General features: G+C 34.6%; 1 protein-coding gene across 1 annotated transcript in view; it reads right to left on the bottom strand.

Moving 5' to 3' along the window:
• The window catches only part of LOC126965850 (division abnormally delayed protein), a 165906-nt gene extending 159546 nt beyond the window's left edge, over positions 1 to 6360 (bottom strand). Inside the window, exon 1 of the mRNA XM_050809612.1 lies at positions 6130 to 6360. Coding sequence (XP_050665569.1) covers positions 6130 to 6256 — 127 coding nt within the window. The 5' untranslated portion in view covers positions 6257 to 6360. The remainder of the gene's footprint in view (positions 1 to 6129) is intronic.
• Positions 6361 to 13327: the final 6967 nt, after the last annotated feature.

Genomic DNA, 13327 nt, shown 5'->3' with positions numbered 1-13327 from the left:
CTCCTCTGTAGGTCCATGGTAAATTAAAAAAAAAGTTACACCAACGAATGATCTCATGGGAAGCGATCACTTCCGCTCACACTCTCTCACAATGCCACAGGAGCGTTGCCAGCCATCTATTTTTTTTGTGTACTTGCTTATTTTGAATATCGAATCATCTGGGCAACCTCAGTTGGGAAATATTTAGGATTATTTTATTTTCTTTACTTTAACAATAACTATTATGTTAATGGAACAGTGGCAGCCCTAGCGATCTATGCACTTGTTTGAATCACGTTGATCATACAAATTATCGTATCTAAGTACACGTTATGAACAAGTAATTAGAAAGTAATTGATCTAATTCTATGTTTAGTACGCTATCTAATGGAGAACTATAATTTATGTTTTATGTTCATTTAGGTCGTTCAATGTTGAGATGTTATCAACAACTAACTAGTATTAAATAAAAAATGGTCTAAACAACCGATTATGAAAACGATCACAATTAAAAATAAATTAAATCTAATATATAAAATTCTCGTGTCATGGTGTTAAACATTGAACTCCTCCGAAACGGCTTGACCGATTCTCATGAAATTTTGAGTGCATATTGGGTAGGTGTGAGAATCGGACAACATCTATTTGTCATCTCCCTAAATGTTAAGGGTGGTCCACACGATTTTTATTTTTATTTTTTGACATTTTTTTTAAATTTGTTTGATTATGAATACATACAAAAAAAATACAACTTCAAATTTTCATCCATCTACGATCAACAGTTACTTTTGTATCGCGATTTTAATATCGGCAATACAACGTTTGCTGGGTCAGCTAGTTTAAATATATATCCCAAGTGGACAAAGGAAAAAATAAAATTGTTACGTATAAAGTAATAACAATATCTGGTGGTAATATATACCTATATAATATAATAAAATAGTAACACAATAAAAATGTAAATTGAATATTTTTTAAAAAGAGTAGGTATCTACTTGATTTGTGATCTACAAACAATACCAAATCGAAAAACGTTCTTTACGTATTAGAAAAAAAAATTGTCAGTTTGTGTGCAGGTAAACGCAAAACTTAATAAATAGATTTAAATATAATTTTGCATATTATTTTATCATGCTAGATGTAGATAGTATCTTATGTGCACGCGGATGACGTCACGAGCTACATAGTTCGTTTACCAAAGGGTTCATAGCGATTCTTACGAAGGTGTAATTTGGAGACACGAGACGAGTCGGAGCCAGCGATACGACTGCACTTTATTTATATAAATCTACGAGGAAATAAATACATATTCGCAGATGTAGAGACTGCCGATAGAAGTGAACACGTAGATTTCGTGATGTTTAAAAACAACTAAATTATTAATTTCAAATTATTTTTAAAACTTATTTTCAATAAAATATTAATTAAACAAAAAGCACTATTTCACATTCAATTTCAAGAGCACTAAAGTTGCACATTACGTCAGCTGTATAGCTACAGATATACTGCAATAAGCATTTCGGTGCCGCGAACTCACGAGATTTCACCCATCCAAAAAGTGTCTAACTATATAAATATTTATATTTATTTTTCTAATTATTTTTTTATCGCGTGCGCCAGTCACGTGCATGTCGGTAACGCAAGCCTAAAAGATTTGCCCATACCAAAAAATAAATCAATTTCACTTATTAAACAGCAAAGTACTGCTGTGGCATGGAGACCCCACGCGGAACCGAAATCATGCACGTGACACGACTAAATACGAGGACCGATTTGTAATTGAATGAATCAGTACGACCGCAGACGGTGCTGGCTGAAGGAAGACGACACTCTCTATCACTAATATTGCCCTATAGTTACACTATAGTTGCTCTATGTAGCGGCCGAGTTAATTAAATATTTTTATATATAACAAATATTTAATACGTGGCGAAAAAGCTAAAAGTATCAGTTATGTTTTCGTCTAGTATTCGCAGAAGATACTAAAATCTAATATTAAAACACTAATCAATGTGAAAAAAAGACTTAGAGATGACTTTAAATATATAAATAAATCTTCTTTATACATAAAAATTTAGTGTCACGTTGTTTATCCGCAATGGCAATGACACGCACAGTTTGACACAAAATAATTATTGTTATTTTAGATTTATGTGTCTAGATAGTGTACTCGCAACGCCTCTAACCGTCAGAAATGGAAGCACATCGACAGGAGATCTACCCTCAGAAAGGATGTTGACCCACCGAACACTCCACCATGTACCTCGTCAGCGCAACCACGACCACTCTGACAAGAGTGTCCGACTAAGAAGAAGTCTAGATAGATAAGTAGCGATCAATATCAACCTAAATATAACGAGTTTCACAGTGCGCAATTTCCATGACATTATTGGCCTTGTGACAAGCCACTGTTACCTTCGCGTAGCTACAATAAATAACACACGAGCCGTATGATCGCTGCTAACAGAAGATCGTTGTCCACAATAGCTGATTACTGTAAGTATTACAATCCTGTTTGTCATCGGCCACCACAGCAATTGTAACTGATCTAAACTCATCATTTCATTGATGCCCAGTGCCCACTCAATACTGACACAATACAGTGTAGAACAGTACTTTAACTTTATACAAGAGCAATGCCTAGAAAAGAAAAAAGCGAGCGAATTCACAGATTGACAGATGACGGCTGTAATCTTGTAAAAAAAGGAGTTTTAAGCAAATGTTCGCTTTCAAACTTAGCCGGATTATACTTCGTGGCCAATGGCGATATTGTAATTACTACTATTTCAAACTTATTTCAAGTGGCTGCACGTTTCATACTAAACCATATTTCAATTTTTACGAAAGCAGTCCAACCTCTTATTACGTAGTATTTACATCCTTTTTGGTAGAGCACCCGAATCAACGCACGCACACATACACACCATTTACATGGCCGCTAAGCAATGTTGGGGAGCCGCTGTGCGAGTTAAATAAGCTGCGCCCGCGCCCTCAACGTCGACAATCTTTTAGTATGTACCAACCCTAGCGTTTCGTCCAGACGTAGGTATAAATTTTAAAGGATACAGCTGACTTACGCTGCTACTGTTCTATTACTTGTACTGTGCCACTACATTGAATCATTTTATCTTCATTCTATGTATTATTCAAAAGACATCGAATAACAACATTGATTTATTACAATATGTCTAGTTATAAACTCGTTCATTTTACATGTGTAGATAGTAATTATTGTCCATATCTATGCATTATTAATTTAAAGTACTTTATTGCATCACTTCGCATAGTTTGATTTTGGATACATGATGGTAGTTTTGACTTTCAATAAGTGATATTATATGCTATATTGAACAAAAATATTTGAATTTGTATTATTTTTAACAGTAAATATTTGTGGGCATTTTTTCATACAATCGTTCTCGACTTTCATTTTTATGGAAGAGGATGATTGTTTTAGAATTATGAAATCTAAGATCGGCCTCAGCTAATTATCTTCTAATGAGTGGCAATAAGTTTCTTGTCACTTCTTCACATGAATAGCCTAAACACATGGTCGGATTTGGCACGACCCCGACCATCGGACGCCGGCCTCGCACCAATTTGTCCGCCGTAGTACTTGGTACGATTCTAAATAATAATAGTAATAATAATAATTTTTTGCGATGGATATAGCGAATTTTGACGGGTCCCGGACTGCGTCCGACGATTCAGTCGGACCAAGTTCGACCATGTGTTAAGGCTATAAAGCTCGTCGTTTTTACATGGCTCTAAGATTGATACCATAATGGCTCTAACTCTGACGTGTCGAATGCATGGATGCCTTTAAGCTTAACGCATCGGTAACAGCTTGGCGTATCAGAACGTTTCGGTCTGTGAGCCCCTACCATAAAAGAACCTCCAACTTGGATAAAAAAAAAACTATTTCTACGTTATATAACACAGTTACGTTAGCCAGGAAGTAATAACAGGCATTTAAATTACAGAATAATGTTTATTAACAGTAGACCTACTCCGAAAGTAGCTAGTACGCGGCCTAAAATATTTTCAAGCAACTCAGGATTTAATTTATTAAATGCATCACTCGGAACAATGTATGTTACCACTATTCGGGAGTATTAAGGCGAAGAGTAAGCATTACACGCAAAAATGCTGTTTTTAGACTAGTATTGTGGTGAAAGTGTGGCATTTGGAGCTATGAACACTACTGTGTCCTGTTACACACACCCTTAAGTCTTACTTGTAGGTTGCTAATGCTTATTGTTGGTTAAAGTTAGCACTCCAGAGCTATTATGAACTACCAGTTTTCTGTGCAGTAAAACTAGTTTTTTCTTGGAATCATGCATTTGTTTAGTATACTACTATCATAAAAGTTGTTCTTATACATTTATTCAGATTAGTAATCAATAATGAGTATTGTAAGCAATAAAACAGTCTGCGCCTGTTAAAATGTTAAATTTTCGACGCAAGAATTTTGAAAATATTGTCTTTGTTTTATAGGAGCCGTGAACTCATATCGCTCAAGGTCGCCGGCATTTAGTGTCGCCTTAAGGTCCATAACTTCGTCTAGTGCTTTTTCAAATTGAACCCACGTATGAATTGGTAACTTTGGTGAACAACATGGTATTGTAGGCTCTACATTTCAATTAAGTTTAATGTTTTTATTGTTATTTAAAACACTTAAATTGTCACTATTTGACACGAAATAATTCTGATGATTGATGATGTTGAAAATAAGACTTTTTCTACAAATTTGTTTTATGATGTTTTTAAACTTAAACACAAGATTAAGAGAAAAATAGAGACGCTTAAACAGAGAAGTAAATTTATTAATGAAAAAAAGGGAAATATTTTTTAAATTTATAAAATTTCGTGTTTATACAGATGGATATCGGTTGTCATTGTGTTTGTTTATGAATTGGAATTCTATTTGTTTATTTTTATTATTTTTAAAATGTATAATTAGGAAGTTATTATGTTAGAAATAACCAATAATACGTTATTATTTAATATAAATTGTATTGTTACAATTTTTTGGTTTTAGGTTTCTTGCACATTCCTCCCAATTTAATATTAACATATTATTTGTACATTATGCAGTCCTCCAAATCACTCGTAATAATTAAAAATATACAGATATATAAATAAATAAATACTATTAAATGGATTTGGGATTTTGATTACATTATTTATGTTATTCACACTTTTTCTGAACATTTTTGCGTCTCCGACAATTTTTCAGTATGAAGAGATTTCAATTAAGAATAGGTACCTACAACAGATAACATAGTACGTAGACAGAGCAACTCGCAACATAGATGCTTGTTGACCCAGTATCCGATATCCGGAGGGTCCATCTGATTGAATTTCAGTTCAATCTCATTGTAATCTAGAGGCTAGAGATCTATTGTTTGATAAGAATACACTTCTAGCGGTCAAATGAAGAGTTACTGTGGGTTTAATTACAATTTTTATTTCCTAACCAATAAATCTATATATATTTAGTCATGGAGACATATTTTCAATTAGAGGCAAGTTATAGCGAAGGTATTTCTTTACGCATACTAATTAATATAAACAATAAATTTTAATATGCACTTATCAGAACAATTGTCTCATTTAAAAGGTTTATTTTACATTTTAATTTTAAGCAGCCTACTAGAATAAGGTGTTATTGATATTGAATCGATTGCGTACATTAATTAATAAACTCAGTCACCTATTAACTGTTAAATTTTCTTTATTCCTTCAACTTATTTTCAAATTGACGTTATTACAGGTATAACGCCTATTAACTGCTTTGGTAGCTTTTTATACATATTTCGAATTATAATTTTAATTTTTTTGGAATATTTATTTTTGATAAAATTCATGCGTGAATTTGCTATCTACTAGGCCAGTACAAACATACACTCTAATACTTGACAACAATTTAAATAACAATACTCATATTTATATCTCAACTATTATGATATATTATATTTGTTAAAGAACTGATATAATTATTTACAAACTGCAAAGAGATGTATGTAATTACAATCTAAACTAAAATATAAATATAAATAAATCATTTTATGTTGCAATTTTCATAGAAAAAGAAAAGCCGGTAGAGTTCCTTTATAAATATATCCGAATGTTTACGAAAATTCGCACCTGACTCGATCCTGTCGTTTTCTGGTATGTTGTGCCTTTTGAAGAAGTCTTCGGCGAGGCACGAAGGCGCCGCGGCAGAGGCAATGCTCACACATGCCGCCAAACAAACAAACACAAAACACCTCATGGTCACTTATACAGTTATTCAATCACTCGCGATGTTACAGCACGGGCAGTTAGTTACACGTGCACCCACTCCGGTGCGCATTCCTCGACTGGGAGCTCGCCGGTCGCCGCACTCAGCCGCTCAGTCTCGACTCTCGACTCCTCTCTTGGTCTCTCTGTCTACGCTCGTCGCTCACTCTCAGTGAGAGAGAGAGTCACAGAGTTCGTGGTGGTCTCTCACGTTCATGGGGCTATGTCCAACATTAATCGCTCAAGCTTAAATTTGAGTGCGTAAATCTGAAAACATCCCAATTGTCTAACTCCCAAATGCTTAAAAGAGGATTCACATGGGTTTTGCCATGCATTTTCGTTTAATATAGATGAGGGGCACTGAGCAAAGTTAAATGATAATTATTAGGTTTTTATTTATTTAAGAATTAATTACCTATTACAATTTGTTTTATTTTCAACTAATAACTATTTTATAGTCTAGAAAATTAATTTATAATAACGATAATTTTTTTCCAATAAAATTATCCAGTTTGGAGTTAGGATGATTCAGTAATTATTTTCACCATGAAAAAATATATATCATAGAACTAAATTATTGTATGAAGTGTTCGAAATACAAAAAAATTTCGCTTAGCGTCCACTTAACTAGCTCTACCAAACTTTACATTACTTCTTGGACAACTTAAACAATCTATTTTTACATTTGAACTATTAATAACTTATTTTATTCATATAGATTATTATCTATTGAGGCATTAAGTAAAATAATGTAAGAATACAAGACGTATAGATAATTGTTGCGCGCGCACTAATATCGAACCAATTTCATTCGACTTTACGAGATATGCGACTTATTAAACTTTCGCGAACTGTTACGGCCTAGTATCGAGGACATATCGATTTATTGTGTACTAAAAATGTATTTAATTACTCACCAGTGGGAGGCTCCTTTGCATAAGATGCCTGCTAGATTATGGGTACCACATCGGCGCCTATTTCTGCAGTGAAGCAGTAATGTGTAAGCATTACTGTGTTTCGGTCTGAAGGGCGCCGTAGCTAATGAAATTACTAGGCAAATGAGACTTGACATATTATGTCTTAAGGTGTCAAGCGCAGTTGTAGTGCCGCTCAGAATTATTGGGGATTTTGAAGAATCCTGAGGAACACTGTATTGTAATGGCCAGGGCGTATCATAAAAACAATTAATACAAACCCTCCAGGAATCCTTACAGGAACGTCATATTATCATAAAGTATTTAATATTATGATTGAAAATGTATTTACAAAACATATACCTATTGATATATATGAAAAGCTTAGACGCTCAATGCGTTTAAAAACTTAATAAAAACTATTTATTATAACAAGTCGTCTAGTGAACTGATAAGGTAACTATTATAAATAAGTTTATTTATATACTTAAGTTTATATATACTCTTTATTTTATTATTTCTGTAATTACAAAATCCTATCTTTTTTCTCTCCTCTTTTGTGCTTATGTCTAACAGTATAAATGTAAGTTGTTTTTGTATTAATATATGTATGAGCGTATATAATATCCTATTTTATCTTAATTTATTGTCTTTTGTCAAACTATAAATAAAATCGCCTCGTCGTCAAATTGTGCTACTATAACTGTTATATATAAATTGTAACTTTATGTATTTGAAGTGCAATACAGTGTTTTCATTCGTTACATTCAATTTATGTGTTATTTTTTATGATAAACGCACAAAGGGCCTCGCGTACCTACGGACCACCAGTCCGTAAGTAATTACCGCCGTTCAAATTATACTGCAACACTATCACAGGAGTGTTGCCAGCCTAGTTGCGTTGCGAATTTCAAAAGAAATTGTTAAAGGATTGTGTGTTAAAAATATAAATGACTTTACACTGCACATGTTGGAATTAAAGCGATCTCCTCCAGGTTTTTCCAAGACGTTTCTTGTTTATTTATTTCTTTTATTTCATAAAAAAAGGAAAATGTCCCGCTTAGTTTATCAGGTAGGTATGTTACATTCTCCTTCCAAATGGGTACTAAATTCTGACTTTCATTTAGTTATTTTTTTGTCCGATTTCGAATAAAAATTACATTTATATTTTGTGATTCCTCTGCTGTTAGTAGAGATTATAGGCGACAGTGATCACTTACCATCAGGTGACCCGTACCCTTGTTTGTTCCCCTTTTAATTATATTCATAAAAAAAAAGTATTTTCTTGTTCCCCTTATCCCCCTAAGAAATAGATTTTAAATATATTTTACCCTTATACTTTGATTAGTAAATTATTCAAGAATTTGAAGTGAGCGTCCAGAAAAAGCTACTTCGAAGAACCCACCATTATTTAATTTCAACTTAGAATATTCAAAAATAGCCGTACATTATTCAGAAAGCTTCTACACTACATTCTGAATACGATGTAATCACTTAATTTATTATGTCTAGCTCTGCTATGACCTTCAGTGGAACTAAACGAAAACATGAACGGATATAACATACAGTTTATTGACAACGGAACAGTGTCTAGCCAACCGTCCAGACACCATGAATTAACTCACGTACTGTGACTGACGTAGTGTGACTGTGAGCTTGAGACTACCCCCCTTTGTTTGCGATGCTATAAAACAATAAGAATTATTTGATGGCAGGCTGACTCAAACTGGAGGCAAACATACTTGTGCTGAAGATAAGACTTGTTTAAAACGAATACTTAGCTCTTTATACTTACAATAATTATATGCAAATATTATTCTATTTATTCTAGAAGGTTCCAATTGCAACGTGAATTACCTCAGTAGTATATATTATATATATAAGAGATTTCCACCTATGTATTGACTAATCACGATATCTTTGGAACCATGAGGCCTCAGATAACTTATAGATACGTCTGGAATAATCAGTGGTTCCCAAACTTTTCTTCGCCATTGACCATGTTTGCAGGGACCACATTGTGCAAGAAAAATAAACTGAACCAATCCGAAAACAAACTTTAATCAAAAAGTAGAATTCAAACAGTACATTGCCATTTCATTGTATTGTTAAGGCGTCCAGGGAGAGTCTTCGAAGCTAAGGCCTGATGGTGTATGAAAAAATGCATAGTTGCCTTAGAATTCTTCTGTTTTACTCACGTTGCCAGACCAGAGCGTGTTCTCAATATTGCTTACCCGAACGCCCTACGTACAGAAACCAACGAGTTTCTCCCAGCTAAAATTATGGTTCTGAAAATATTCATGACGTCGATACCTTTTGAAGTTGTTTCCAGTTCTCGTGAAATCAATAATTCTTCACAATGTGCAGCGCGCACGTGTTGATTTTGGTTCGCGGTCCACGGACCATATTCCACCACTGGTTAGGTACCACTTCTAGATAGAGTCTCTTGCTGTTAGACAACCGATAAAAACAGGCCATAAATATTTAGTGTGCGTGACAAGCTACGTCTTACACTCGCGATTTGTATGACACTTTGTGTAAGTGTGCGTGGATTGCTCAAATAGAGGTTAGTTCTAAAGTCTAGTTTTTTCGACGTTTTCACTGCTGTCAGCGGCTTAGAGATGAATATTTTGGTGGGAATATTCTTTTCGCCAAGTTGACTTCTGCGGACGGATTTTACGAAATTCCATCCATTTTTATTATGAACAGAACAACGTGTGTCGGGTCAGCTAGTAGGTATATTATAAAAAAACTATAATAATTATTATTTAACGAAATTTAATTATTATTTATTTAATTCTTTAAAATAAAATGTAAAAGTGAGACTGTTCTAACAAAAAAATACAGTTTTAAATAACAATATAAAAACTAACAAACGCATACTTTAATTCGATATAAAATCACCGCACTATTTAAACATTCTTGGTGAAAACAATCGAAGAATACAAAATATTTTAAGGTTTTTAACACAATAAGGTACCAGAAATGACCCATTCGGATGATGAATGTAGTTGGAACGCCATATTCATAATTTATCACCCGATAGATAATCCAGGTAGAGGCTTCATTGAGTCTGGCCGCCGCCGACTCTCCATTGTGCTGCGTACTAGAACGGCGGCTTCTTAGGGTACAGCACAAGGTACAAACTTCCAGCGAGTTATAAGAATAAATAATATAACTTTATTGCAAACACAGAGAGATCTATAGTACAATAAAATATAATACAAAGTAGCTAAGAAATACTTATATAATTCTACCCTAATTATTTTAATATGTATATTAAATAAACTTATAGACATCTATATACAATAAAACAAAGTCGTGTTAGTTACACTATTTCTAACTCAAGAACGGCTTTACCGATATGGCTGAAAATTGGTGAGGAGGTAGCTTAGACCCAGGAGACGGACATAGGATAGGATAATAAGTCATAAAATATCAAAAAAATTACGAAAAAAAAATCTGATACATTTTGTATGGATTGACATTTTGATGACATCTCGAGAACAGAAAGAATTCAATAAAGTATTTTATTAGTTTCACGCTACATGAGTTATAAAATACAACTGACAGTGCACGTCATGTTATTCAAGTTGACCGGTTGGTGTGTTTGTTTCGAGTTTCTATTAGCTTATTGTGCCGATATTATCATTAACAATGTCACGACCACGACGATCAAATTATTCCCGACAAAGATGTAATGCACGTAGGATTCGAAATATTGCGAATGAAAGGACTGAAGAAGAACAAGAAATTGCAGGTGAAAAGAACTGCGTTAGTATGGATCGTCTTCGTGCTATGAATCACAAGAGCAATTTTACAGCCCGTAAAACGGATCGGCTGGCAATACGAAATCATCCAGTAAAACCTTAGAGATCAACAATTTATAGATAATTTTCGACGCACAAGAAGAAGTTTATGAAGTACTGATTTGAATCGAGTAGAGTTTCGATACGATTGCAGTACTTATACTGTACTGTAGTACTGCTTGCATACTAGCTTTCGCATTGGGCCGATGGACGTTGTTTGCGAGTATTCTGCGGATAAACGCAAGAATTGTGCTGCCATGTTCTAGAAAACACTCAAAAATATAATGTTTGTTTCCAAATGACCTCATTTGGGGCAGACATCTAAGAACGAGGATATAATCCGACATTCAAGGTATTTATTTATTTACATACTTACACACAATACAGTAAAATAATAACATACGTACTATTCTTATTCCTATGTATTGTGTTAATTCTAAAAAAAGTGTTTATAAATCAGTAATACGGGTTTTGCTTTTGATATTGTAGATATAAGGACAGATTCACCATCGTATTGGATCACTGCAACCTCTCGAAGATGCACAGCTTAAATTTTTACAATTATACTTCATGGGCAACATGGACAAATAACTTGACCGATGTCAAGAGATCAATGCAGCAATAATAATAGCAATTCTTCAGATCTGCAGCAACTACTTAATGAACATTTTGCATGACGATTTAGCCCCCAAATCTTTATTTTCCGATCCGTCTCGCATTCGCCCTGACCATTCAAATCTTAAGGCCAATCCTTGAAAGTTTGTGGTATGATTGAAGACAATCCATTTCCGAAGTTCAATCTATATATATATATATATAAGAGATTTCCACGTATTTTTTTTTATGGAATAGGTGGACAAACGAGCGTACGGGTCACCTGGTGTTAAGTGATCACCGCCGCCCACACTCTCCTGCAACACCAGAGGAATCACAAGAGCGTTGCCGGCCTTTAACTCATCCATAATATCCACTCGTCACGATATCTCTGGAACCACTAGAGCTAAAGACTTGAAATTTGGTAGGAATATTCTTTTCACCGAGTAGAGGTCAGCTAAGCACGGATTTTCCAAAATTCCATCCGAAAGAGTTTTCTTTTTATTATGAACAGAACAACGTCTGTCGGGTCAGCTAGTATTATATATAAATGCATAATACGCACGGTGATTTTATTCAACGTCTCCCGCCTTGCTCTTATAAATTGCACCAAAAAGCTATTTATTTGGCTTCAAACAGAATCGACTATGAATGTTAGTGGTAATAAAAGGGACGTCTCATTTATTATTGACAAATATTTCGCGTTGACCCATTCGGAGTGTAACGGAAGGCGCCACATTATATCATTAAATTTATTACCTACAATGCATAAGTGTACCTCGAGTTTTTATAGAAATCACAAAAGGTTGCATCTGTAGCGTATAATGTATTGAATCTTAATTTCATGCACTCTTACTGAACCTCAACGGAAGCTGTTGCATTTTCCATCAAAGGGAAAAAATTCGAAGAAATCCGAAAGCAAAAGATTGTATCTCAGGAGATGAAGATAGCACCTAGAAACATGTCGCGTATTTTAAAAGATGACTTAGGACTTGCAGCCTATAAGAGACTGTTCATTTCTTTATCATCATCATCATCGGCCGAAAGACGTCCACTGCTGTAAAAAGGCCTCCTCCAAAGATTTCCACGAGCATCGGCTCTGCGCTGTCGATCAAATCATAGTATCAAAATAATTAATGTTAGAATTTTGTATGCAAAGACATCAATAAGACCATTCCAATGTCCATAAGCACCGGTATTTGCTCTCCATCAGATGAGAAACTAAATGGCCCCTTTGCCCCTTTAATATAAAAAAAATCCAATAGCACATGAAAATATTAATATGTTAATCTATGAAATTCCTCTCTGGAAAGGCGTGATTCATGCATATTTTATCATATCCCTGGATGGATAAATTGTAACTTAGCTTGTGACATTACTGGGCAAATGAGACTTACGAGTAACATTTTATGTCTCGAGGTGACGAGCGCAATCGCAGTGCTGCTCAGAATTTTTGGGTTTTGCAAGAATCCTGAGCGGCACTGCATTGTAATGGGCAGGGCGAATAAATTACCATCAGCTTAACGTTCTGATCGTCTCGTCCTTTGTTGTCATAAAAAAAACTTGCGTCAATATTTCGCATTCTGCAGGAAATTGTCCGCATTGCCAACAAATGAGGCTGCCTCGCTGTGATCGAGCGGAGCACGGGGAGGTGACGTCAGTTGCGCACGCGTTTATGTCTATTGATTGCGATGCGCAGGCGCATACCTTTACATGTTTTTGTTACGTCCATGTACGATGGAGAAT

This window comes from Leptidea sinapis, chromosome 9 (assembly GCF_905404315.1).
Source record: "Leptidea sinapis chromosome 9, ilLepSina1.1, whole genome shotgun sequence".
Lineage (NCBI taxonomy): Eukaryota > Metazoa > Arthropoda > Insecta > Lepidoptera > Pieridae > Leptidea > Leptidea sinapis.
Note: the sequence above shows the minus strand (reverse complement) of the source record. Positions and strands in the feature narration are given on the sequence as shown.